The sequence below is a fragment of the Homalodisca vitripennis genome, chromosome 1, assembly GCF_021130785.1.
Source record: "Homalodisca vitripennis isolate AUS2020 chromosome 1, UT_GWSS_2.1, whole genome shotgun sequence".
Taxonomy (NCBI): domain Eukaryota; kingdom Metazoa; phylum Arthropoda; class Insecta; order Hemiptera; family Cicadellidae; genus Homalodisca; species Homalodisca vitripennis.
In genome coordinates this window covers 16140971-16168055 of record NC_060207.1, presented here as the reverse complement: position 1 = coordinate 16168055, position 27085 = coordinate 16140971, and the positions used below count along the sequence as shown (strand labels likewise).

The 27085-nt window shown below is 36.4% G+C and overlaps 1 protein-coding gene across 1 annotated transcript in view; it reads left to right on the top strand.

Annotated features, from left to right (window-relative positions):
• The window catches only part of LOC124354038 (TBC1 domain family member 13), a 51179-nt gene extending 29716 nt beyond the window's left edge, over window positions 1-21463 (top strand). The window contains exon 6 of the mRNA XM_046804235.1: window positions 21116-21463. Coding sequence (XP_046660191.1) covers window positions 21116-21463 — 348 coding nt within the window. The remainder of the gene's footprint in view (window positions 1-21115) is intronic.
• Window positions 21464-27085: the final 5622 nt, after the last annotated feature.

Below are 27085 nucleotides of genomic sequence, written 5' to 3'. Positions count from 1 at the left end.
CGCGTGAGATTGACCACCCCAAAATTCTAATTCCATAGAGCAAATGAGAAAAAAAACCATGATACACAACCAAAGATTCTTTCTGGTCCATATATGAATATGAGATCCTAAAAGTCCCAAGTTCGACTTAACTCGGTACAAGTACAGATCTGATACATGTTGAGACCAGGACAGACCACTAAGTGTTATGTTGAACCAAGGAATTTAACTAAAGTGCATTCCTTAATTCCAAATACAACTAAGGAAATTGATTGGGGACTTCTTTTGCGAGTTAGGAATTGAAAAAAAAGTTTTATCAGAGTTAAGCTCTAAGTTGTTATTTGATAGCCATTTATTTAATGTTGTTATATGTGTGAAAAGTGTGGTCTGTAGGCTATCAAGACCTCCAAAGTAATGTACTACGTAATGATTGAATTTATTTGCTTTCGATAAATGAATTTTAAAAAATCTTAGGTTAGTTTTGGTATTTTTTAATTCGCCTGATTATTGAGATCGATAGTGGTTTTCATCAAAGATATGTTTCATGTTAATTTGTTTAATTCACTACAAATATTTAAAATTAACCGGCCTAATATTTTTCGGGTGCGTATAATGTATGTGTTTTGACATAGAATTATTATATCAAATTATGTTACCTTTACAAGATAAACTAGGTTCATAGGCCTATGCCGGTTCGTTTATTTAATTAATTTATTATATTATATTATTATGAAAGCTCTTCTTCCTCATTGCAACTTATTCCTTTGGAACCTTTCCGCTTGCCTCCAGAGTGGAAGGATATTCAGGATGGGCATAATTGGAGGTACCTGCTCCTGGCGAGATCTCATGAACAGGTCTAGCAGACTGTAATTCAGTCAAGTCCCCTTGGAAGACGGAAGGTCATACCCACTCCAACAGTCATCCAACGCAGTAGAATAGACCTAGAGATCGATCCTTTTACTAAAACATATGCGGTTAGTGGTGTTTCACTCCTAGACATCCATAGCGTTCTCAGACATAAGCGACATACCGTTGTTTGCTGTAACCACTTCAAGTTTAACCTTGAATATATAAACATGCCAGACGTAAAATTATTTCTGACGCATATCATTGTTAAATTGCAAACGTAGAATAAAGTGTTTTCTACTTTATATTCGTGCCTACTTACACATAATCATAAAATTAATTAACCACCAACTCAACAGCGCTTATTGGGTGAGCTTTAGCGAACATCTTAAAAATGGCAAGACCTATGAATTTAATATTTTACATGAAGCTTCGTTTAAGTTGAGGACCACTGAGTTCGATGATAGTGCATATCAATTCACGGGGTTCGGATGAGTGAAAACAAATATTTCGAATTGTTCTTTACGGTATCTACGATGGAAATCTATTGGAGATCGATCGGATAATTCCACATGAATAATGCCTTGGTTTAATAGTAGTAGATGGCAACAAAAATATGTGATAGTGGGAGGCTATAAGTGGATGCTATTACCCGATAACTGTGATCGAGAGCTATTGGAGATTAATCGGAGATTTCCACATATTTACTGTCTTAGTTTAACAACAGTAGGTGCCATGATAGGAAAAAATGTGATAGGGTAGGCTACAAGTAGATGCTGTTAACTGATAACTGTGATCAAGAGCTATTGGAGATCGATAGGAGATATCCACATGAATACTGTCTAAGTTTAACAACAGTAGGTGCCATGAAAGGAACAAATGTGATAGGGTAGGCTACAAGTAGATGCTGTTAACTGATAACTGTGATCGAGAGCTATTGGAGATCGATAGGAGATATCCACATAAATACTAACTTAGTTTAACAACAGTAGGTGCCATGAGAAACAAATGTGATAGGGTCGGCTACAGTAGATGCTGTTAACTGCATAACTGTGAATCGTGAGCTATTGGAGTGCGATAGGAGTTATCCACATGAATAGTGTCTACGTTTAACCACAGTAAGGTGCCATGAAAGGAAAAAAATATGATAGGGTAGGCTACAAGTAGATTGCTGTTAACTGATACTGTGATCGTAGGCTATTGGAGAACGATAGGGATTATTCCACATAAAAACTAAACTTAAGTATAACACAGTAGGTGCCATGAGAAACAAAGTGATAGGGTAGGCTAACAAGTAGATTGCTTGTTAACTGATAACTGTGATCGTGATCTATTGGAGATCGATATAGGAGATATCCCCCCCACATGAATAGTGTCTTAAGTTTAACAACAGTAGCGTGCATGAAAGGATACAAAATGTGATAGGGGTAGGTGGTACAAGTAGATGCTGTTAAACTGATAACTGATTGATCGAGAGCTATTGGGAGAGCGATAGGAGTATCCAATAAATACTAACTTAGTTTAACAACAGTAGGTGCCATGAGAAAAAATGTGATAGGGTAGGCTTACAAGTAGAAGCTGTTTAACTGATAACTGTGATCGAGCTATTGGAGATCGATAGGAGATATCCACATGAATAGTGTCTAAGTTTAACAACAGTAGGTGCATGATGAAAAGGAACAAATGTGATGGGTAGGCCAAGTAGTGCTGTAAATGATAACTGTGATTCGAGAGCTATTGGAGATCGATAGGAGATATCCACATATAAATACTTACTTAGTTAACAACAGTAGGTGCCATGAGAAAACATATGTTGGAGGGAGGAGATAGGGTAGGTCAAAGTAGATTGCTGTTAATGACAACTGGATCGTAGCTATTGGAGATGGATAGGAGACTACACTGAATAGTGTCTACGTTTAACAACAGTAGGTGCCATGAAGGAAAAAATATGATAGGGTAGGCTACAAGAGATTTTATATATGCTGTTAACTGATAAACTCGTGATCGAGAGCTATTGAGGGAACGATAGGAGATATCCACATAAAAACTAACTTAGTTCTAACAACAGTAGGTGCCATGAGAAAAAAAATGTTGATAGGGTAGGCTACAGTAGATGCTGGTTAACTGAATAACTGTTATAGTGATATTGGAGATCCGATAATGGAGATATCCACATTGAATAGCGTCTAAGTTTAACAACAGTAAGGTGCCATGAAAGGAACAAATTGGATAGGGTACGGCTACAAGAAGATGCTGTTTAACTGATAACTGTGCATCGTGAGCTATTGGAGATCATAGGAGATATCCACATGAAATAGTGTCTAAAGTTTAACAACATGTGATAGGAAAATATTATGATAGGGTAGGCTACAAGTAGATGCTGTTAACTGCTAACTGTAGATCGAGGAGCTATTGGAGAACGATAGGAGATAACATAAAAACTAACTTAGCTTTTAACTGTGCCAATGAGACACAAATGTGATAGGGGTAGGCTACAAGTAGAGCTGTTAACTGGATAACTGTTGTTAGATAGTGAGCGATAGGAGATAATCCACATAAGTGTCTAAGTGTCTAAGTTTAACAACAGTGCACATACGGCCATGAGGAACAAATTGTGATAGGGTAAGTAGGCTACAAGTTAGATGCTGTTAACTGAACTGTGACTCGAGGCTTGTGATCGTGAGCTTATTGGGAGATCGATAGGAGATATCCACAACATAAATAATGTCTAACTTAGTTTTTCAACAACAGTAGGTGCCATGAAAAACAAATGTGATAGGGTAGGCTACAAGTTAGATGCTGTTAATCTGATAACTGTGATCGAGCTATTGGAGATCGATAGGAGATATCCACACTATGAAATTGTGTCTAAGTATAACAACAGTAGATGTGCCATGAGAATAGGACAAATGTGATAGGGTAGGCTACAAGTAGATGCTGTTTAACTGATAACTGTGATCGAGGAGAGCTATTGGAGAATCGATAGGAGATATCCACATGAAATACTAACTTAGTTTAACAACAGTAGGTGAGCCATGAGAAAACAATATGTGATAGGGTAGCGCTTACAAGTAGATGCTGTTAACTGATAACTGTGATCGTGAGCTATTGGAGATCGATAGGAGATATCCACATGAATGAATAGTGTCTAAGTTTAACAACATTAGGTGCCATTGTAAAGGAACAAATGTGATAGGGTAGGCTACAAGTAGATGCTGTGTTAACTGATAACTGTGATAGTGAGCTATTGGGAGATCGATAGGAGATATCCACATGAAAAACTCGACTTAGTTTAACAACAGTAGGTGCCATGAGAAACAAATGTGATAGGGTAGGCTACAAGTAGATGCTGTTAAACCTGATAACTGTGATCGGTGAGCTATTGGAGATCGATAGGAGATATCCACATGAATACTGCGTCTAAGTTTAACAACAGTTAGGTACCATGAAAGGAAACAAATGTGATAGGGTAGGGCTACAAGTAGATGCTGTTAACTGATAACTGTGATCGTGAGAGCTATTGGAGATCGATAGGAAGATATCCACATTGAATAGTGGTCTAAGTTTAACAACAGTAGGTGCCATGAAAGGAAAAAAATATGTGATAGGGTAGGCTACAAGTAGATGCTGTTAACATGATTAACTGTGATCGAGAGAGCTATTGGAGATCGATAGGAGATATCCACAATAAAAAAACTAACTTAGTTTTAACAACAGTAGGTGCCAATGGAGAAAGGAACAAATGTGATAGGGTAGGCTACAAGTAGATGCTGTTAACTGATAACTGTGATCGTGAGCTATTGGAGAAATCGATAGGAGATATCCACATGAATAGTGTCTTAAGTTTAACAACAGTAGGTGCCATGAAAGGAACAAATGTGAATAGGGTAGGCTACAAGTAGATGCGATATTAACTGATAACTGTGATCGAGAGCTATTGGAGATCGATAGGGAGATATCCACAATAAATACTAAACTTAGTTATAACACAGTAGGTGCCATGAAAAACAAATGTGCGATAGGGTAGGCTATACATGTAGATGCTGTTAACTGATAACTGTGATCGTGAGCTATTGGAGATAGATAGGAGATATCCACATGAATAGGTGTCTAAGGTTATAACAACAGTAGGTGCCATGAAAGGAAACAAATGTGATAGGGTAGGCTACAAGTAGATGCTGTTAACTGATAACTGTGATCGAAGAGCTATTGGAGATCGATAGGAAGATGATTCGAGTAATGATAATTAGTGATGAATTTCATCCACATAAATACTAAACTTAGTTTAACAACAGTGTGGTGCCATGAGAAACAAATGTGATAGGGTAGGCTACAAGTAGATGCTGTTTAACTGATAACTGTGATAGTGAGCTATTGGAGATCGATAGGAGATATCCACAATGAATAGTTGTCTCTAGTTTAACAACAGTAAGGTGCCCATGAAATGGAAACAAATGTGATAGGGTAGGACTACAAGTAGATTGCTGTTAACTGATAAACTGTGATCGAGAGCTATTGGAGTAGATCGATAGGAGATATCCACATGAATACTGAACTTAGTTATTAACAACCAGTAGGTGCCATGATGAAACAAATGTGATAGGGTAGAGCTACAAGTAGATGCTTGTTAACTGATAACTGTGATCGTGAATGCTATTGGAGATCGATTAGGAGATATCCACATGAATAAGTGTCTAAGTTTAACAACAGTAGGTGCCATGGAAAGGAACAACAAATGTGATAGGGTAGGCTACAAGTAGATGCTGTTTTAAAACTGATAACTGTGATCGAGAGAGCTATTGGGAGATCGATAGGAAGATATCCACATAAATACTAACTAACTTAGTTTTAACAACAGTAGGTGCCATGAAAGGAAACAAATGCTGATAGGGTAGGCTACAAGTAGATGCTGTTAACTGATATACTGTGATCGTGAGCTATTGGAGATCGATAGGAGATATCCACATGAATACTAGTGTCTAAGGTTTAACACAACAAGTAGGTGCCATGAAAGGAACAAATGTGATAGGGTAGGCTACAGGTAGATGCTGTTAACTGCTAACTGGTGATCGATGAGCTATAGGAGATCGATAGGAGATATCCACATAAAATACTAACTTAGTTTAACAACAGTAGGTGCCATGAGAAACAAATGTGATAGGGGTAGGCTACAAGTAGATGTGCTGTTAACTGATAACTGTGATCGTGAGCTATTGGAGAATCCGATAGGAGAATATTCCACATGAAAGTAGTGTCTAACTTAGTTTAACAACAGTAGGTGCCATGAAAGGAAAAAAATAGATGATAGGGTATGCTACAAGTAGAATGCTGTTAAACTGATAACTGTGATCGAAGAGCTATTGGAGAACGATAGGAGATCATCCACATAAAAAAACTAACTTAGTTTTAACAACAGTAGGTGCCATGAGGAAACAAATGTGATAGGGTTAGGCTACAAGTAGATGCTGTTAACTGATAACTGTGATCGTGAGCTATTGGAGATCGATAGGAGATATCCACATAATAGCGTCTACTTAGGTTTAACAACAGTAGTGCCATATGAAAGGAAACAAATGGTGATAGGGTAGGCTACAAGTAGATGCTGTTATAACTGATAACTGTGATCGTGAGCAATTGGAGATTCGATAGGAGATATCCACATAGAATTAGTAGTGTCTTAAGTTTAACAACAGTAGGTGCCATGAAAGGAAAAAATATGATAGGGTAGGCTACAAGTTAGATGCTTGTTAACTGATAACTGTGATCGAGAGCTATTGGAGAACGATAGGAGATATCCACATAAAAAAACTAGTGTCAATAGTTTAACAACAGTAGGTGCCATGAGACACAAATGTGATAGGGTAGGCCTACAAGCCGTAGATGCTGTTAAACTGATAACTGTGATCGTGAGCTATAGGAGATCGATAGGAGATATCCACATGGAAATAGTGTTAACTAAGTTTATCAACAGTAGGGGGTTGCCATGAAAGGAACAAACGTCACAATGTGATAGGGTAGGTAGCTTCAAGTAGATGCTATTTAACTGATAACTGTGATACGAGATGCTATTGGAGATCGATAGGAGATATCCACATAATCACTACTAACTAAGTTTAAACAACAGTAGGTGCCGATGAAAAACAAATGTGATAGGGTAGGCTACAAGTAGAATGCTGTTAACTGATAACTTATGATCGTGTGCTATTGGAGATCGATAGGAGATATCCACATAAATAGTGTCTAAGTTTAACAACAGTAGGTGCCATGAAAGGAACAAATGTGATAGGTAGGCTACAAGTAGATGCTGTTAACTTGATAACAGTGATGCGAGAGCTATTGGAGAGAATACGATAGGAGATATCCAACATAAATTACTGACTCTAACTTAGTTTAACACAGTAGGGTGCCATGATGAAACAAACTTGTGATAGGGTAGGCTACAAGTAGATGGCTGTTAACTGATAAACTGTGATCGTGAGCTATTGGAGATCGATAGGAGATATCCACATGAATAGTGTCTAAGTTTAACAACAGTAGGTGCCATGGAAAGGAAAAAATGTGATAGGGTAGGCTTACAAGTAGATTGCTGTTAACTGATAACTGTGATATGTTGAGCTATTGGAGATCGCTAGGAAGATATCCACATGAATATACTGACTAGTTAACAACAGTACGGTGCCATGAGAAACAAATGTGATAGGGTAGGCTACAAGTAGATGCTGTTAACTGATAACTGTGATCGTGTGAGCTATTGGAGATCGATAGGAGATATCCACATGAAATAGTGACTAAGTTAACAACAGTAGGTGATACCATTTGAAAGGAACAAAATGTGATAGGGTAGGCTACAAAGTAGATGCTGTTAACTGATAACTGTTGATCGTGAGCTATTGGAGATCGATTAGGAGATATCCACATGAATAGTGTCTGAAGTTTAACAACAGTAAGGTGCCATGAAACGGAAAAAAAATATGATAGGTAGGCTACAAGTAGATGCTGTTAACTGATAACTGTGATCGAGAGCTATTGGAGATCGATAGGAGATATCCACATAAAAACTAAACTTAGTTTAAACAACAGTAGGTGCCATGAAAGGCAAAACAAATGTGATAGGGTAGGCATACAAGTAGATGCTGTTAACTGATAACTGTGATAGTGAGCTATTGGTAGATCGATAGGAAGATATCCACATTGAATAGTGTCCCTAAGTTTAACAACAGTAGGTGCCAATGAAAGGAACAAATGTGATAGGGTAGGCTACAAGTAGATGCTGTTAACTGATAACTGTGATCGTAGAGCTATTGTGGAGATCGATAGGAAATATCCACATATATATAACTTAGTTTAACAACAGTAGGGTGCCATGAAAAACAAATGTGATAGGGTAGGCTACAAGTAGATGCTGTTAACTGATAACTGTGATCGTGGAGCTATTGGAGATCGATAGGGAGATATCCCAACATGGAATAGTGTCTAAGTTTAACAACAGTACGGTGCCATGAAAAGGAAAAAATGTGATGATGGGTAGGCTACAAGTAGAGGCTGTTAACTGATAACTGTGATCGACGAGCTATTGGAGATCGATAGGAGATATCCACATGAATACTGACTAACTTAGTTTTAACAACAGTAGTGCCATGAAAGGAAACAAATGTGATTTTTAGGGGGGGGTAGGCTACAAGTAGATGCTCGTTAAACTGATAACTGTGATCGTGAGCTATTGGAGATCGATAGGAGATATCCACATGAATAGTGTCTAAGGTTAACAACAGTAGGTGCCATGAAAGGAACAAATGTGATAGGGTAGGGCTACAAGTAGATGCTGTTAACTGATAAACTGTGATCGTTGAGCTATTGTAGATCGATAGGAGATATCAACATGAATACTGACTTAGTTTTAACAAAACAGTAGGTGCCCATGAGAAACAAATGTGATAGGGTAGGCTACAAGTAGATGCTGTTAACTGATAACTGTGATCGAAGCTATTGGAGATCGATAGGAGATATCCACATGAATATTAGTGACTTAAGTTTAACAACAGTAGGTGCCATGAAAGGAAACAAATGTGTGATAGGGTAGGCTACAAGTAGATGCTGTTAACTGATAACTGTGATCGAGAGCTATTGGAGATCGATAGGAGATATCCACATGAATACTGACTTAGTTTAAACAACAGTAAGATTTACCATGAAAGGAACAAATGTGATAGGGTAGGCTACAAGTAGATGCTGTGTTAACTGATAAACTGTGATCGCGTGAGCTATTGGAGATCGATAGGAGATATCCACATGAAAAACTAGGTGTCTTATGTTTAACAACAGTAGGTGCCATGAAAGGAACAAAATGTGATAGGGTAGGCTACAAGTAGATTGCTGTTAACTGATAACTGTGATCGAGAGCTATTGGAGATCGATAGGAGGATATCCACATAAAAACTAACTTAGTTTAACAACAGTATAGGAGGGCCATGAAAGAAGAACAAATGTGATAGGGTAGGCCTACAAGTAGATTCTGTTAACTGATAACTGTGATCGTGGAGCTATTGGAGATCGATAGGAGATATCCACATGAAATAGTGTCTAAGTTTAACAACAGTAGGTGCCATGAAAGGAAACAAATGTGTGATAGGGTAGGCTACCAAGTAGATGCTGTTAACTGATAACTGTGATCCGTGAGCTATTGGAGATCGATAGGAGATAGATCCACATGAATTGAGTGTCTAAAGTATTTAACAACAGTAGGTGCCATGAAAGGAAACAATGTCGAAATAGGGTAGGCTACAAGTAGATGCTGTTAACTGATAACTGTGATCGAGAGCTATTGGAGATCGATAGGAGATATCCACATAAATACTAACATAGTTTAACAACAGTAGGTGCCATAGAGAAACAAATGTGATAGGGTAGGCTACAAGTAGATGCTGTTAACTGATAACTGTGATCGTGAGCTATTTGGAGATCGATAGGAGATATCCACATGAATAGTGTCTAAGTTTAACAAACAGTAGGTGCCATGAAAGGAACAAATGTGATAGGGTAGGCTACAAGTAGATGCTGTTAACACTGATAACCTGTGATCGTGAGCTATTGGAGATCGATAGGAGATATCCATCCACATGAATAGTGACTTAGTTTAAAACAACAGATAGGTGCCCATGAGAAACAAATGTGATAGGGTAGGCTACAAGTAGATGTCTGTTAACCGATAACTGTGATTCGAGAGCTATTGGAGATCGATAGGAGATATCCACATGAATAATGACTTAGTTTTAACAACTGTAGGTGCCATGGAAGTAACAAATGTGATAGGGTAGGCTACAAGTAGATGATGCTGTTAACCGATAGCTGTGATCGAGAGCTATTGGAGATCGATAGGAGATATCCACATGAATACTGACTTCGTTTAACAACTGTAGATACCATGAAAGGAGAACAAATGTGAGTAGGGTAGGCTACAAGCTAGATGCTGTTAACTGATAACTGTGATCGAGAGCTATTGGAGATCGATAGGAGATATCCACATGAATAGTGTCGTGTTTCAAGTTTAACAAACAGTAGGTGCCATGAAAGGAAAAAATGTGATAGGGTAGGTAAAAAGTAGATGCTGTTAACTGATAACTGTGATCGCAGAGACTATTGGAGATCGATAGGAGATATCCACATTAAAAATAGTGAAAATCTAAGTTTAACAAAAGTAGGAGCCATGAAAGGAACAAATGTGATAGGGTAGGCTACAAGTAGATGCTGTTTTTAACTGATAACTGTGATCGAGAGAGCTATTGAGATCGATAGGAGATATCCACATGAATAGTGTCTAAGTTTTATTAACAACAGTAGGTGCCATGAAAGGAACAAATGTGATAGGGTAGGCTACAAGTAGATTGCTGGTATAACTGATAACTGTGATCGTGAATCTATTGGAGATCGATAGGAGATATCCACAAGAATAGTGTCTAAGTTTAACAACAGTAGGTTTTGCCATGAAAGGAAACAAATATGATAGGGTAGGCTACAAGTAGATTGCTGTTAACTGATAACTGTGATCGAGAGCTATTGGAGATCGATAGGAGATATCCACAAAAAAACTAAACTTAACTTAGTTTAACAACAGTAGGTGCCTATGAGGAAACAAATGTGATAGGGTAGGCTACAAGTAGATGCTGTTAACTGATAACTGTGATAGTGAGCTATTGGAGATCGATTAGGAGATATCCACATGAATAGGTGTCTACAGTTTAACAACAGTAGGTGCCATGAACAGGAACAAATGTGATAGGGTAGCTACAAGTAGAATGCTGTTAACCTGATAACGCTGTGATCGAAGAGCTATTGGAGATCGATAGGAGATATCCACATGAAAAATACAACTTAGTTTAATCCAACAGTAGGTGCCATGAGAAAACAATGTATAGGGTTAGGGATACAAGTAGATGCTGTTAAAAAAATGATAACTGTGATCGTAGAGCTATTGGAGATCGATAGGAGATATCCACATGAATACTGACTTAGTTTAACAACTGTAGGTGCCATGAATGGAACAAATGTGATAGGGTAGGCTACAAGTAGATGCTGTTAACTGATAACTGTGATCCGAGAGCTATTGGTAGATCGATAGGAGATATCCACATGAATACTGAACTTAGTCTAAGTTTAACAACAGTATGGTGCCAATGAAAGGAAACAAATGTGATAGGAGTAGGCTACAAGTAGATGCTGTTAAACTGATAACTGTGATCGTGAGCATATTGGAGATCGATAGGAGATATCCACATGAATAGTGTCTAAGTTTGAACAACAGTAGGTGCCATGAAAGGAAAAAAATATGATAGGGTAGGCTACAAGTACGATGCTGTTTTAACTGATAACTGTGATCGAGAGCTATTTTGGAGATCGGATAGGAGATATTCCACATAAATACAACTTAGTTAACAACAGTAGGTGCCATGAGAAACAAATGTGATAGGGTTAGGCTACAAGTAGATGCTGTTAACTGATAAACTGTGATCGTGAGCTATTGGAGATCGATAGGAGATATCCACATGAATAGTGTCCTAAGTATTTCACAACAGGTAGGTGCCATGAAAGGAACAAATATGTGATAGGGTAGGCTACAAGTAGATGCTGTTAACTGATAACTGTGATCGTGAGCTATTGGAGATTCGAAATAGGGAGATATCCACATGAAATAGTGTCTAAGTTTAGACAACAGTAAGGTGCCATGAAAGAAACAAATGTGATAGGGTAGGCTTAACAAGTAGAGATGCTGTTAACTGATAACTGTGATCGAGTGAGCTATTGGGAGATCGATAGGAGATTTCCACATGAAAAAACTTAGTGTACTATAGTTTAACAACAGTAGGTGCCATGAAAGGAAACAATGTGTTGTGTGTGTGTGTAGGGGTAGGCTACAAGTAGATGCTGTTAACTGATAACTGTGATCGTGAGCTATTGGAGATCGATAGGAGATATCCACATGAATAGTTGTCTAAGTTTAACAACAGTAGGTGCCATGAAAGGAACAAATGTGATAGGGTAGGCTACAAGTAGATGCTGTTAACTTGATAACTGTGATCGAGAGCTATTGGAGATCGAATAGGAGATATCCACATAAAAATACTAAACTTAGTTTAACAACTGTAGTTATGTGCCATGAAAGGAACAAATGTGATAGGGTAGGCTACAAGTAGATGCTGTTAACTGATAACTAGTGACAAAAAAAAAAAAATCGGTGAAGCTATTGGAGATCGATAGGAGATATCCACATGAATAGTGTCTAAAGTGTTTAACACAGCAGTAGGTGCCATGAAAGAACAAATGTGATAGGGAAGGCTACAAGTAGATGCTGTTAACTGATAACTGTGATCGTGAGCTATTGGAGATCGATAGGAGATATCCACATGAAGATATGTCTAACTTAGTTTAACAACCAGTAGGTGGCTGCCATGAGAAAAAAATATCGGATAGGGTAGGCTACAAGTAGATGACTGTTTAACCTGATAACTGTGATCGAGAGCTATTGGAGATCGATAGGAGATTATCCACATAGAATACTGACTTAGTTTAACAACAGTAGGTGCCATGAGAAACAAAGTGTGATAGGGTAGGCTACAAGTAGATGCTGTTAACCTGATAACTGTGATCGAGAGCTATTGGAGATCGATAGGAGATATCCACATGAATACTGACCTTAGTTTTAAACAACTGTAGGTGCACATGAAAGAAACAAAATGTGATTGGGGTAGGCTACAAGTAGATGCAGTTAACTGATAACTGTGATCCGTGAGCTATTGGAGATCGATAGGAGATATCCACATGAATAGTGTCTAAGTTTAACAACAGTAGGTGCCATGAAAGAACAAATTGTGATAGGGTTGGCTACAAGTAGATGCTGTTAACTGATAACTGTGATCGTGAGCTATTGGAGATCGAGTAGGAGATATCCACATGAAAAAAAGTGAACTAAGTTTTAACAAACAGTAGGTGCCATGAAAGGAACAAATGTGATAGGGTAGGGGGACTACAAGTAGAAGCTGTTAACTGATATAACTGTGATCGTGAGCTATTGGAGATCGATAGGAGATATCCACATGAATAGTGTCTAAGTTTAACAACAGTAGGTGCCATGAAAGGAACAAATGTGATAGGGTAGGCTACAAGTAGATGCTGTTAACTGATAACTGTGGATCGAGAGCTATTGGAGATCGATAGGAGATATCCACATTAAATACTATACTAACTTGTTTAACACAACAGTAGGGTGCCATGAGAAACAAATGTGATAGGAGTAGGCTACAAGTAAACTGCTGTTTAACTGATTAACTGTGATCGTGAGCTATTGGAGATCGATAGGAGATATCCACATTGAATAGTGTCTAACTTATGTTTAAATAACAACAGTAGGTGCCATGAAATGGAACAAAAGTGATGATAGGGTAGGCTACAAAGTAGATGCTGTTAACTGATAACTGTGATCGTGAGCTATTGGAGATCGATAGGAGATATCCACATGAAACTCACTGACTAATTAGTTTAACACCAGTAGGTGCCATGAGAAACAAATGTGATAGGGTAGGCTACAAGTAGATGCTGTTAACCGATAACTGTGATCGAGAGCTATTGGAGATCGATAGGAGATATCCACATGAATACTGACTTAGTTTAACAACAGTAGGTGCCATGAAAGGAACAAATGTGATAGGGTAGGCTACAAGTAGATGCTGTTAACCGATAACTGTGATCGAGAGCTATTGGAGATCGATAGGAGATATCCACATGAATACTGACTTAGTTTAACAACTGTAGATACCATGAAAGGAACAAATGTGATAGGGTAGGCTTCTAAGAAGATGCTGTTAACTGATAACTGTGATCGTGGACTATTGGAGATCAGATAGGAGATATCCACATGCAATAGTGTCTTAAGTTAACAACAGTATTGTAGGTGCCATGAATAGGAAAAAATTTTGATAGGGTAGGCTACAACGTAGATGCTGTTAAATGATTAACTGTGATCGAGAAGCTATTTGGAGATAGATAGGAGATATGCCATAATAAGAACAATAACTTAGTTTAACAACAGTAGGTGCCATGAAAGGAATCGCTGCAAATGTGATAGGGGAGGTCTACAAGTATGATGCTGTTAAGCTGATAACTGTGATCGTGAGCTATTGGAGATCGATAGTAGAATATCCACAGTGAATTGTGTTAAAGTCTTAACAAAACAGTAGGTGCCATGAAAGGAACAAATGTGATGTAGGGTAGGCTACAAGTAGATTTGCTGTTTTATATGATAACTGTGATCAGAGAGAGTATTGCGAGATCGACTAGGAGATATCCACCATAAATTCTAACTTAGTTGTTAACTAACGTACAGGTGCCATGAGAGAAAAACTAAATGTGATAGGGTAGGCTACAAGTAGATGCTGTTAACTGATAAAGCTGCGTTCGTGAGCTATTGCGAGGAATCTGTTAGGAGAGATTATCAACATGAATAGTGTTCTAAGATTACAAGAGTAGGTGCCATGAAAGGAAAAAAATAATGATAGGGTAGGGCTACAAGTAGATGCTGTTAACTGTATAACTGTGATCGAGAGCTAGGGAGAACGATTGGAGAATACTACCACTTAAAAACTAACTTAGTGTAACAACAGTAGGTGCCATGAGAAAACCAAATGTGAATTAGGGTAGGCTCTATAAGTAGATGATGGTTTATATGAGAATAACTGGTGATAGTGAGTATTGGAAGATCGATAGGAGATATGTCCAATGAATAGTGTTCTAAGTTAAACACACAGTAGTGGGTGCCATGAAAGGAACAAATGTGTATAGGGGGTAGGACTCGAAGTAGATGCTGTAAACGATAGCTTTGATCGGAGCTTATTGGAGATCGATAGGGAGATATCCACATAAAAAACATAACTTTAGTTTAACAATACAGTAGGTGCCATGTAAGGAACAATATGTGATAGGGTAGGCTACAAGTAGATGCTGTTAACTGAATAACTTTTTGCTGGATCAGAGCTATTGGAGATCGTATAGGAGATAGTCCACTTAGATATAACTTGGTTTAACAACAGTAGGTGCCCTGAGAAAACAAATGTGATAGGGTAGGGCTACAAGTAGTGATGCTGTTAAATGATAACTGTGATCGTGGCTATTGGAGATCGATATGAGATATCCCCACATGAATAGTGTCTAGTTTAACCAACCAGTAGGTGCATGAAAGGAAAAAAAATATGATGATAGGTAGGCTACTCAAGTAGATGATGTTAACTTTGATAACTGTGATCGAGGAGCTATTGGAGAACGCGATAGGTGTTATCACAATAATAATAACTTAGTTTGTAACAAACAGTAGGTGCACACATGAGAAATCAAATGTGATAGGGTTGGCTACAGTAGATGCTGTTAACTGATAAACTTGATAGTGAGCTATTGCGAGATCGATAGGAGATATCCACATGAATAGTGGCTAAGTTTAAAAAACCAGGAGGTGCATGAAGGAACAAATGTTATGGGTTGTAGGGTCAGGCTTACAGTAGAGCTGTTAACTGATAACTGTGACTCGTGCGCTATTGAGATCGATAGGAGATATCCAAATGAATAGTGTCTAGTTTAACAACAGTCTGGTGCCATGAAAGGAAACAAATGTGATAGGGAGTAGTAGGCTACAAGTAGATGCTGTTAAACTGATAACTGTGATCGAGAGCTATTGGAGATCGCATAGGAGATATCCACATAAATAACCTAACTTAGTTTAACAACTAGTAGGTGCCCATAGAGATAGGAGAAATGTGATAGGGTAGGCTACAAGTAGATGCTGTTAACTGATAACTGTGATAAGTGAGCTGCATTGGAGTTCGATAGGAGTTATCCCACATGAATACTGGACTTCGTTTAAACAGACAGTAGGTGCAATGAAAGGACAAATTGTAGGGGTAGGATACAAGTTGATGCTGTTAAACTTATAACTGGTGATAGTTGAGCTATATGGAGATTCGATAGGAGATATCCACTATGAATATACTGTCTTTAGTTTATCAACTACGTACGGTGCATGAGAAAAAATGTGATTAGGGATAAGTCTTACATGTAAGATGCTGTTAACCGGATTGAGAACTGTGATCGAGAGCTATTGGTTGATGATAGGAAGATATCCAATGAATACTGACTTAGTTTTAACAACAGTAGGTGCCATGGAAAACAGAAATGTTGATAGGGTAGGCTACAAGTAGATTGCTGTTAACCGATAGCTGTGATCGATAGTATTGGAGATCGATAGGAGATATCCACATGGGCAATACTGTCTTAGTATAACGAACTGTGATACCATGAAAGGAACATATGTGATAGGGTAGGCTACAAGCGCAGAGCTGTAACTGATAACTGTGATCGTGAGCTATTTGGAGATCGATAGGAGATATCCACTGGAATAGTGTGTAGAAGTTTGAAACACTGTAGGTGCCATTACCATGAGAAAGGAAAAAATATGTTAGGGGTAGGCTACTAAGTAGATGCTGTTAACTGGATAACTGTAAGATCGAGAGCTATGGAGATCGATAGGAGATATCCAGCATAAAACAAACTAACTTAGTGTAAACAACAGTAAGGGCATGAAGTAGGAACGCAATGTGATAGGGTAGGCTACAAGTTAGATGAGATGCTGTTACTGAAACTTGTGATCGTGAGTTATTGGGAGATCGATAGGAGATGTATCCACTATGAATTAGTGTCTAAGTTTACAACAGTAGGTGCCATGAAAGGAACTCTAAAGATAGTTTGATAGAGGTAGGATACAAGTATGATGTGTTAACTGATAATTGGTGATCGAGAGCATATTGCTAGATCGATAGGAGATATTCCAGACATTAGAATACTAAATTAGTTTATCAACAGTAGTGCTATGAGAAACAATGTGATAGGGCAGGCTACTCAAGTAGATGCTGTTTAACTGATACGGTGATTAGTGTAGCATTATTGGAGATCGATCTAGGAGATATTCCACATGAATGTGTCTAAGTTTAAACAACAGTAGGTGACCATGAAGAGAAAAAATATGATAGGCCCGTAGACTCCAAGTAGATGCTGTTAACTGAATAACTTGTGATCGTGAGCTAATTGGAGTACGATAGGAGATATCCTGACATAAAAACTAACTTAGTTTAACATCCAGGTAGGTGACCATGAGAAACAAATGTGATAGTGTAGGCTACAGTAGATTGCTGTTAAACTGATAACTGTGATAGTGAAGCTATTGGAGATCCGATAGGTGAATATCTCGATGAATAGTGTTAAGTTTAAAACAGTAGGTGCCACGTAAAGAACCTCAATTGTGATAGGGTAGGCTACAAGTAGATGGTGTTAATGATAACTGTGATCATGAGCTATTGGAGATCAGATAGGAGATATCCATGTATAGCTGTTCTAAAGTTAACTCAGTAAAAAGTAGGTGCCATGACAAAGGAAAAAAATATGATAGGGTAGGCTACAAGTAGATGCTGTTAACTGATACTGTGATGAGAGGCTATTGGAAGAACGCATATGAGAATTATCATCTAAAAACTAAATTAGTTTATAAACAGTAGGTGCCATGAGAAACAATGTGATAGGGTAGGCTACTCAATGTAGATGCGTTAACTGGATAACTGTGATAGTGAGCTATTGGAGATCGATAGGAGAATATCCACATGAATAGAGTTAAGTGTTAACAACCGTAGGTGCCATGAAAGGAAAACAAATGTGATAGGGTAGGCTCAAGTAGATGCTGTTAACTGATAACTGTGCTTCGAGCTGATTTGTGAATGATCGGTAAGGAGATATCCCATAAATACTAAACTTAGTTTAACAACAGTAGGTGCCATGAGAAACAAATGAGATAGGGTAAGGCTACAAGGTAGACTGTCTGTTAAATGATAACTGTGATCGCTAGAGCTATTGGAGATCGATAGGAGATATCCACGGAATAGAGAGTCTAAGTTTAAGAGCAACAGTAGGTGCCATGGAAAGGAATAAAATGGTGATAGGGTAGGCTACAGGTAGATGCTGTTAACTGATTAACTGTGATAGTGTAGCTATTGCGAGTCGATAGGAGGATCAATCAACATGAATACTGACTTAGTTTAAACAACAGTAGGTGCAATGAGAAAACAATGTCGATAGGGTAGGTACAAGTAGTATGCTGTTAACCGATATCTGTGATCGAGAGCTATTGGTGATCCGATAGGTAGATAATCCACATGAATACTGATCTTAGTTTAACAAGTAGGTGCCGAGTGAGAAACACATGTTGATAGGGTAGGCTACCAAGAGTAGATGAATGGTTAAAACGATAGCTGTGATCGAGAGGAGCTATTTGGAGATCTGATCGGACGGAAAATCCACATGAATACTGACTTAGTTTAACAACTGTAGATTCCTTGGAAGGAACAAATGTGATAGGGTAGGCTACAAGTAGATGCTGTTAACCGATAGCTGTGATCGAGAGCTATTGGAGATCGATCGGAGATTTCCATTTCCTGTTACCGTAGTGTTACTTCACAATATCACGTTATATGTACTGAAGTGGAAAGATAATGCGTGACCTAAATCTTCTGATACTTTGAAAGTCGGGGTCTGTTATTTTATTTTTCTATGTAACCACTCATAATGGGTAATATACGCTACAAACTGTAAACTGTTGGAATTTATCACACTTTAAATACACTTATCAATGTTGTAAATATTGCAAAGTGGAAATAAACATACTTTCTAATAACCCTATGAAAAATGACTGGAAATATATATAATTTCCAATAATATAATCTTTGGCCCATTTTCAGAATGAAATCGAAATCAATAATATTTTCGTAAAAAAGTAATACAGTTTGTATTTCAATAAATCATATTGAATCATACCTTATGTGCTGTGAGCTTTTCTTTTAATTTATTATTCTTAAATTTCTTATACCAACCACAACCTTGTATATATGCTACGTGTTGGAAATTAACTCGTAACAAAAGGATCTAAAATAGACTAGATATCGCCACTCTGTTTTCCAATCACAATATGTGAATTTATCCAGACTATTATATAAGGTTATCCAGCTACATTATGAGTTGAACAATAATATAAAAGATCCTGTAGTTACCCTTACATTTTTGTTATCTTAAGATTTTCTGATCGAAGCCTTGGCCTAATATGGAGAGTATCTAGTCACTTTAATGACCTCCACACGCTGAAGATCTTGTACTTTTCTCTGGATCGCCTTTACTTAGAATATTGTAGTTTCATATGGTATCCACATCAGCGTTACCCCATGGAGGAAATTGAAAGGATTCAGACACAGTTTCTGTGACTGGCGCGTCAAGGCCTTGGGTATAAATATATTGATGTCCCTGGCGGCACTCGCTCAAACAATGAGTATTTTGCAGTTGAAAATCATTCAAATATAAATCTCTTATATTCTTATTTAACATTTTCTTAACTTCAATTTTAACATTTTGAAACATTAATATTCTAAATTAATCTATTAAGTCAAGGCGCTAACTTATTAGTAGAAAAAGTGAAAGCCAATCAAGCATAAATAAAGGATCGGTGTTTTGTTTTTCAGTTGGTATCTCAGTGAATAACATTCTCAAAAGAATTGAAAGACAAGCAGTTCTATGTGTGTCTCGTAAACCGGGCCATCTGATGTAACAGCGAGCTATAAACTTAACTGTCTGTGTAAGGCTGAATTTGGCCTATTTTCCTGGTTTCTTTGAGATTTCTTTTATTTAGCAGTTTACAATGTTTACATCTACGAGTTTACAACTCATCCAGTGGATATTACTAACTTCCATATAATAAATAAATCTATTATTCAAGAAGTATTTCCAAACTTTTTTCCGATACTCGTATACAAAGACACTATTTACGTATTTTATAGATAAAAATACTTAAATATCTTTCAATTGCTCACTTCTAGTTGTTATTCTAGGTCTTATATTGGGGGTTTTTATCAGAATAATGGTTTATTTTAATGGCATGCCTTAAATAATTTTAATTAGCTTTCTAGTAGTCTATGTTACATTCAGTTAATAATAATTACAAGTGTATATGCTGAAAGTAACTATAATAACAATATTATTAATTTTTATTATACTATAATATAAAATTATATTTTTAAAACACATTACTTTCTTAACTTTAAAATAAAATTTAGCACTTATTAAAAATTGCCTACATTTTCTGCTTTAAATGTCTGTAATTCCTCGAGAAGTGATAATAACACATTTTTTCCGACTTTTTATGCTTTACAGGCAAGGCTACGAATTTAAGTGATACGAATTAAAAATAAAAATAATTGTTTCCAACTAAACTCGAAAAACTCGATTGTACCATCTTACATATGAATCAAAAGTGACGTTGATTTAACAATCATTCTATAAAAAACAGATAGCGAGTAAAAAAGATTACACCCTTAATCAATGGGTTCGTGGATTTTGGATATTCTCTTTACCGCCACAAATTATAATATTTTTTACCTTTATTTCTTCCATGACTGACCTATTACAGTTTTAGAAATAAAACCAGTAAGGACTACTCAATCCATTAGCTGGAGACAATATATTGAATACATATTCGATCAAACCCATACTCTGTGTATGCTAACGTCAGGACTGAGAGAGCGTATGGGTGGTATTGATATCAGATGTGATGACAGGAGAGTATTGGAGATGTCAGAGAAACTGGAAATTTCATTCTTTACTCTCGGTATGGAACTGGAATCGATACCTAACACAGCAACGCGCTTTACTATGCTTATCCTACCAGCCTGCACTACCAGCTTGCATTACCAGATTGCACTATCAGTCTGCACTATCAGTCTGCCCTACCAGCCTGCACTATCAGTATGCCCTACCAGCCTGCACTATCAGTCTGCCCTACCAATTTGCACTACCAGCTTGCCCAACCAGCCTGCACTACCAGCTTGCACTAACAGCCTTCACTACTAGACTGCCCAACCAACCTGCACTACCAGCTTGCACTACCAGCTTGCCCAATCGGCCTGCACTACCAGCTTGCACTAACAGCTTGCCCTACCAACCTGCATTACCAGCCAGCACTACCAACTTGCCCTATCAGGAAAATAATTTCTTCCCTTATTACCTCAACTATTAGCTAATATCAGACGCATAATTACACATATCTGTAGAAATTTTGTAATATGATTGCAAACTGTTTCAGCTGTTAACGTGCACATTAATAATAGTTTAAGTAAATATAAATATTTCTATTCAATTGCACACATACATTTTGGTTACTATAAGCTTAAATCCAACATGTTGATCGTTCAGTGCCAAGAAATTCATTATGAATTCTCGACAAACGTCATCAATTTATTCTTGTTATTCTAAGTGTGGTCAAAGTTTATAAACGTTTTATATTACATCATTGCAATCATGCATTATTTATCGGTTTTTACTACATTGATTCATTTTTTAAATTAAAAATAACATTTATAATCTAAAATAGTGGTTACTATAGAATATAATGAGACTATGGTATACCACTTCTTTAAATCGCATTGTAAATAATACAATATATTGTTGGTGCTCTTCTATAAATATGTTAAAGTGAAATTCGATGAAAAATATGAGTTTTAAACAGCAAAATTATAAATTGTTGTTATTTGAGATCTGAACCAATAATTGTATATAATAACTATTTTAAGTAATCCTTAAAAAGAAGAATGTCAGGTTTTTAACGAAAATTCGCATTATTGAACTAAATTTATTACCCTTAAACGGCAAGTTACTAACAGTATCAAATAAATGAAGATTCCAGTACTAACAAAGATTTCTTTCCACGTAATATCAGAATGGGAGTAAATGTAGTAGGGGGTGAGGGAAGGAGGGGTGAGTGAAGAGGGTTGATTGATCTGTAAGCCTCTCAATCCTTGGCCCTCTGTCCATCTTTCGTCTTTGACCATTTCAGAGCTCGCCTTACTCCCAGACTTCCTTATGATTTAGATAATTTGATTTTTGACTTGCGTGTCTTGTATAACAAATATATACTACCAGTGTTTAATTTACAAAGAAGTGTTACAGTATACTTAAGTAAATCGTAGTTATGTTAATCCTAAATAACCATCGAAAACTGGTCGTAGATAGTTATTCATTTTCCAAACAATATAACGCTACTATAATAATTTTCAAATTTAGAAAAATAAATGTTCTTATTCTTACTTAGCGGCAAACGAAAACTATAGCTTGCTTAGTTTTGCAATGGTTTACTATGGCTATTTATGACAAATGGCAAGATTAAGATGCGATAAAACATTATAAAATGATTAATCTTTTCAGACAGAGTCAGTTGTTATTTTAGTATTTGTATTTATGAGGACACTCTAGTTAGCTGCCGGCCTCCGATCTGACGCTCCGCTTTCAACAAGGTGTAAAATTTGACACCTGCTTTTTAATAGAGATTAAACTCAACAACTTTCAATACTAAGTACTATTAACTGTTTAAAGTACTGGTTTAAATTTATATTCAACATAGAGTTTCTTATGGGAAAAATATACTGAATACGAATGATAAACAATTAGTATTTATTTATTCGACCAACGACAATGTGTTTTTATACAAAGTTGAGTGCAATGATATGATTAACTTAAAATAACTGAAATAGAAGAATACCTAAGAGATAAAAAAACACTATAAGTTTGTATCAAATAAAAATAAGTTAAAACTTAAGAAGCTGAAGAGTGAGCTGTAAATTATAACAAATACGAGAAAAATAATGTTTGAGAAAACTGTAACACTGGGAAAATAAAGTAAAAAAATAATAACAACCAATAAATTAATCAAAATTTAACAATAAAAACCACAAATGAATAAACTAAGACCACTTCATGTGTTTGTCTTACATGAAAATCTATGAAGTTACCTTCTCAGAAAAGAAACTAGATTTTTATAGCCATTTACTGGGAAAGGACTTTTTTATTTTATACTATAATATATGTAAAAACATATATTATTTTATTTTTACAATAATAATGTATAATTTAAATAAGGTACTTTGGGATTATACCGACCACACCCAGACATGAATCGTTATTTGAGATTTTGTTTCTACTGATTACTAGATTAGCGTAGGAACAATATTTCGTCAATATAAAACAGGTATTGTCTTATCGCAAACCCCTCCCCATCCTCAGACAGAGGTCAAAGTCGAGCGGTCTAGTAGAACCTAACCTAACCTAACCTAACCTAACCTAACCTAACCTAACCTAACCTAACCTAACCTAACCTAACCTAACCTAACCTAACCTAACCTAACCTAACCTAACCTAACCTAACCTAACCTAACGCCCTTTCAGTTGGTGCGTCGCTTTGTTGTACTTCCGTGTTTTACCCCTACATTTCTCCAAACACAAAAATTCAACAAAAACAAACATTACCAAACAAAAACTAAACTCTTTATTGAAAAAAACTCACAAAACTTGTTTTTATTCTTGATCACACTCCGCCACCCAAAATGCGAGTGCCTCCGGCCTCGAAGGACCGAAGGTGCTGCCGAAGCCCGCGCTGATGTCAACGATAGAAAAACATCCCTCGAGATAGTACCTATCAGTAAAATATCAAATTCTAGAGGGGCTGATCAGAAATATAAATTGAATTGTAATGGAAAGGCAATTATGTACCGTGCAAATACTTAAATAATCATGTGATGCCGCGCGGCCTGCCGTAATCGGGATTCTCGAGAAAGATAAGATAACAGCGACAACAATATCGATCACAATACCTGGAAATGCTTGTTGATTGATGGAATGTTAATTCTGTTACTCAACTACAACGTTTTATAACGTTGTAAGTTCATTGAAAAAAGTTTAAGCGTTGGGGGTATATAACGGAATCTGACCCCATTAACAATTGATAATCGTTGTAAGTTTGTAATTTTGTAATTAAAGAGTTGTTTTTTCGTTCTATCATGTTTGTTTCTATAAATTTATATTTTTGTGTTCTTCATACTGGTGTGGTCGGTATAATCCCAAAGTACCTTAAATAATTTTATAGTGAACTATTTCATTGTAATTATGTTAAAATTTAAGCAATACTTGAGTACTCGTATAGTAATGAATGCGTACTAAAATTATAAATGGTAGAATGGTTGAAAAGTATCTTCATTTAAGAACGGAAATGACAATACAGAAACTGCCCTTACACTGTTGACTAATCCTTCTTTTCAGAAGGAGTATTTAAATATGAAGAACTTGTAATTATTTATTAAAACTGTGGACTGAAGAGAAAAATGAGTTGTCACGAGTGGAAGTTTGTTTGTTGTTGTCTTGAGAATTTCCGCCCTTGACCCCATTCACTCTTAACATTATTGCAGGGCTATAAAATACAGTTTACTGTCTTCATGGACTGATAAAGTATCTAATTTACATAATAAGCGACAGACGTACCGGCCAGAGGGAGAGAGAATTACAAACAGTTAATTTTCTTTGGTCATTAGTCCTAAAACAATATTAGCTCACTTCAAAATTTAAATTCCAAAAGCAACTGGTAGATTTAAAATAAACCTACATTGTTGATAATATTGTTACTCCCAAATGTTGAATAAACTCATTTTGATTTTCATATTTTTATCTCTTACAATATCGACTATATCGATCACTCTAGCTGCAAATCTGGGAATCTGAAGTCGTACAATTTCCTCGTTACACCAAGAAATGAATAAAAATACATTATGTTTCTAAAACGCTCTTTTGCACTGTTATTTTCGAAAGTTTACATCTAAAGATTGAGCTCATATTTTGTTCATAGTTAATGAAGTTTATTTGTCCAACAGACCCTAATTAATTAACTGAGCTTCTGGCTGTTCGATAAAACATAGGTTGTGTCTGTCTAGGAGGTGACCCTGGTTCATATTCGTACATTTGTCTTATGGGTAATCATGTTCGAAACGATTAATTCAAAGTATAACATTAATACACAGAGTAGAATGTGAATGTCAGTTACAAGAATTTTTTCGGTAACTTGCCAACAGATCTAATTTTTAGTAACTTGTCAACAGATCTAATTTTTGAATTGGTTGGTTTTATATAAAACATTTAGCTTAACCTACAGAATAATCTTCCAAGCATGTTAAGTGGTAAGTTTCGATTTTAGATGAACTTTAATTTCTAAAGCAGCTTATAGATTTGAAATAAATATCCCATGTTGATAATATTATTACTCCTAAATTTTGAATAAACTCATTTTGATATTTATATTTTTATACCTAATAATATCGACCATATCGATTACTCTAGCTGTAAATCTGGGAATCTGAAGCCTTACAATTTCCTCGTTCTATTAATAACTAGATAAAAAATGTAAGCCCAGTTGAGCATCAGCCCCTAAATAATAAACTGAGCATGTGGCAAAACCTCTCTCGCTCTGATGATGAATACCTCCTTACTACTTTTACTACTTCATATGCAAAAAGAAGATATCCTTCCAACTTTACTATTGGAAGTGGCGAAAACATAGATAGTTCGGTTTTGTGTCTGTCCAAGAAGTGACCCTGGTTCATACATTGGTCTTATGGGTAATTATGCTGGAAAGGAGTAATACAGAGTAACCTATGGAGTAATCTCAAAAGCAAGTTAAGTGGAAAATTGCGCTTTTTGCTGTTTTCCTGACCAAGATTTCAAATAAAACATTGGGATAAATAGAGCATGGGTTTCATGTATGGTAGTTTGAAAGTCCAATTACCTAAATTTGTAGTTGTATTAAATAGAAGTTATTTTTTTTTCTCTAATAGAACCTTTTGAGAATGCAAAATAACTGAGTTTAAACCGTGATGAGCAAGAAAATTGCAATCTTCTGCGTCTAGGTCTACCTTCTCAGTATCCAAGGACGGCGACTTGATTGGCCGACCGTTAACGTCTCAGCACCTCGGCCCGTCTGTTCCATTGTCTGGTATTCTTCAGTAGCTCTACCAGTAGCCCTCAAGGAGTCTGCTGCTTGTTATATAGTCTTTATTTTTAGGTATTTTCCTAAAATAACATTTTTCAATAAACTACAATACATCTCTATCTACAGAATACTCTGTTAACATTTTCACTGCGACAGGAGTCATGTACTGAACTTTAAGAGAGCCAGGAGGGTAGTAGTGTGTGTCCATCACAATCAATGTGTTAAGTTGTCTTATTGCTTCATAAATCTAAGACCATACGAGCTAAGATTGTTTAACAACCAGTGTTCAGTGTAGTAAGTGGCATATATGATATACATATATATATCAAATACCGGTAATGCCCAGGTATTGGGGTAGGCGGGAGTATCATTTCCTGTCACTGTCAAGTCACACAGCGCCTGCTTTATCACTGAATGGTGTCACGTTATATATACCGACTTGTTACTAACAGCCGATTTAATGGTTATACGGTCGAATTGGCCACGTTGTATAAGTAATTTATTTTGGAATTTAATCTTACTCTAAAATAACAATATCCTATTATTATTATAACTGCTTAATACATACGTCATTACATATCATGTATTTTCCTGAGTTTAGTGCTTTATTATTTTAAACATCTATCTGTGCTATTGATAAATTAAATTTAAATAGATTTATTTTTTAAATGAAAAATTATATCAAGCTAAATTGACCTAAGATACTTTATTTAAAGTGGGTTCAAATAAGGTTAAATTAATTAATAATTCATCTATATTATATTCCTGAAGTAACAGTCCTTTCAAATGTTAAATTACACTCGTATTTCTATATCTCACATAAACAAAGGCATG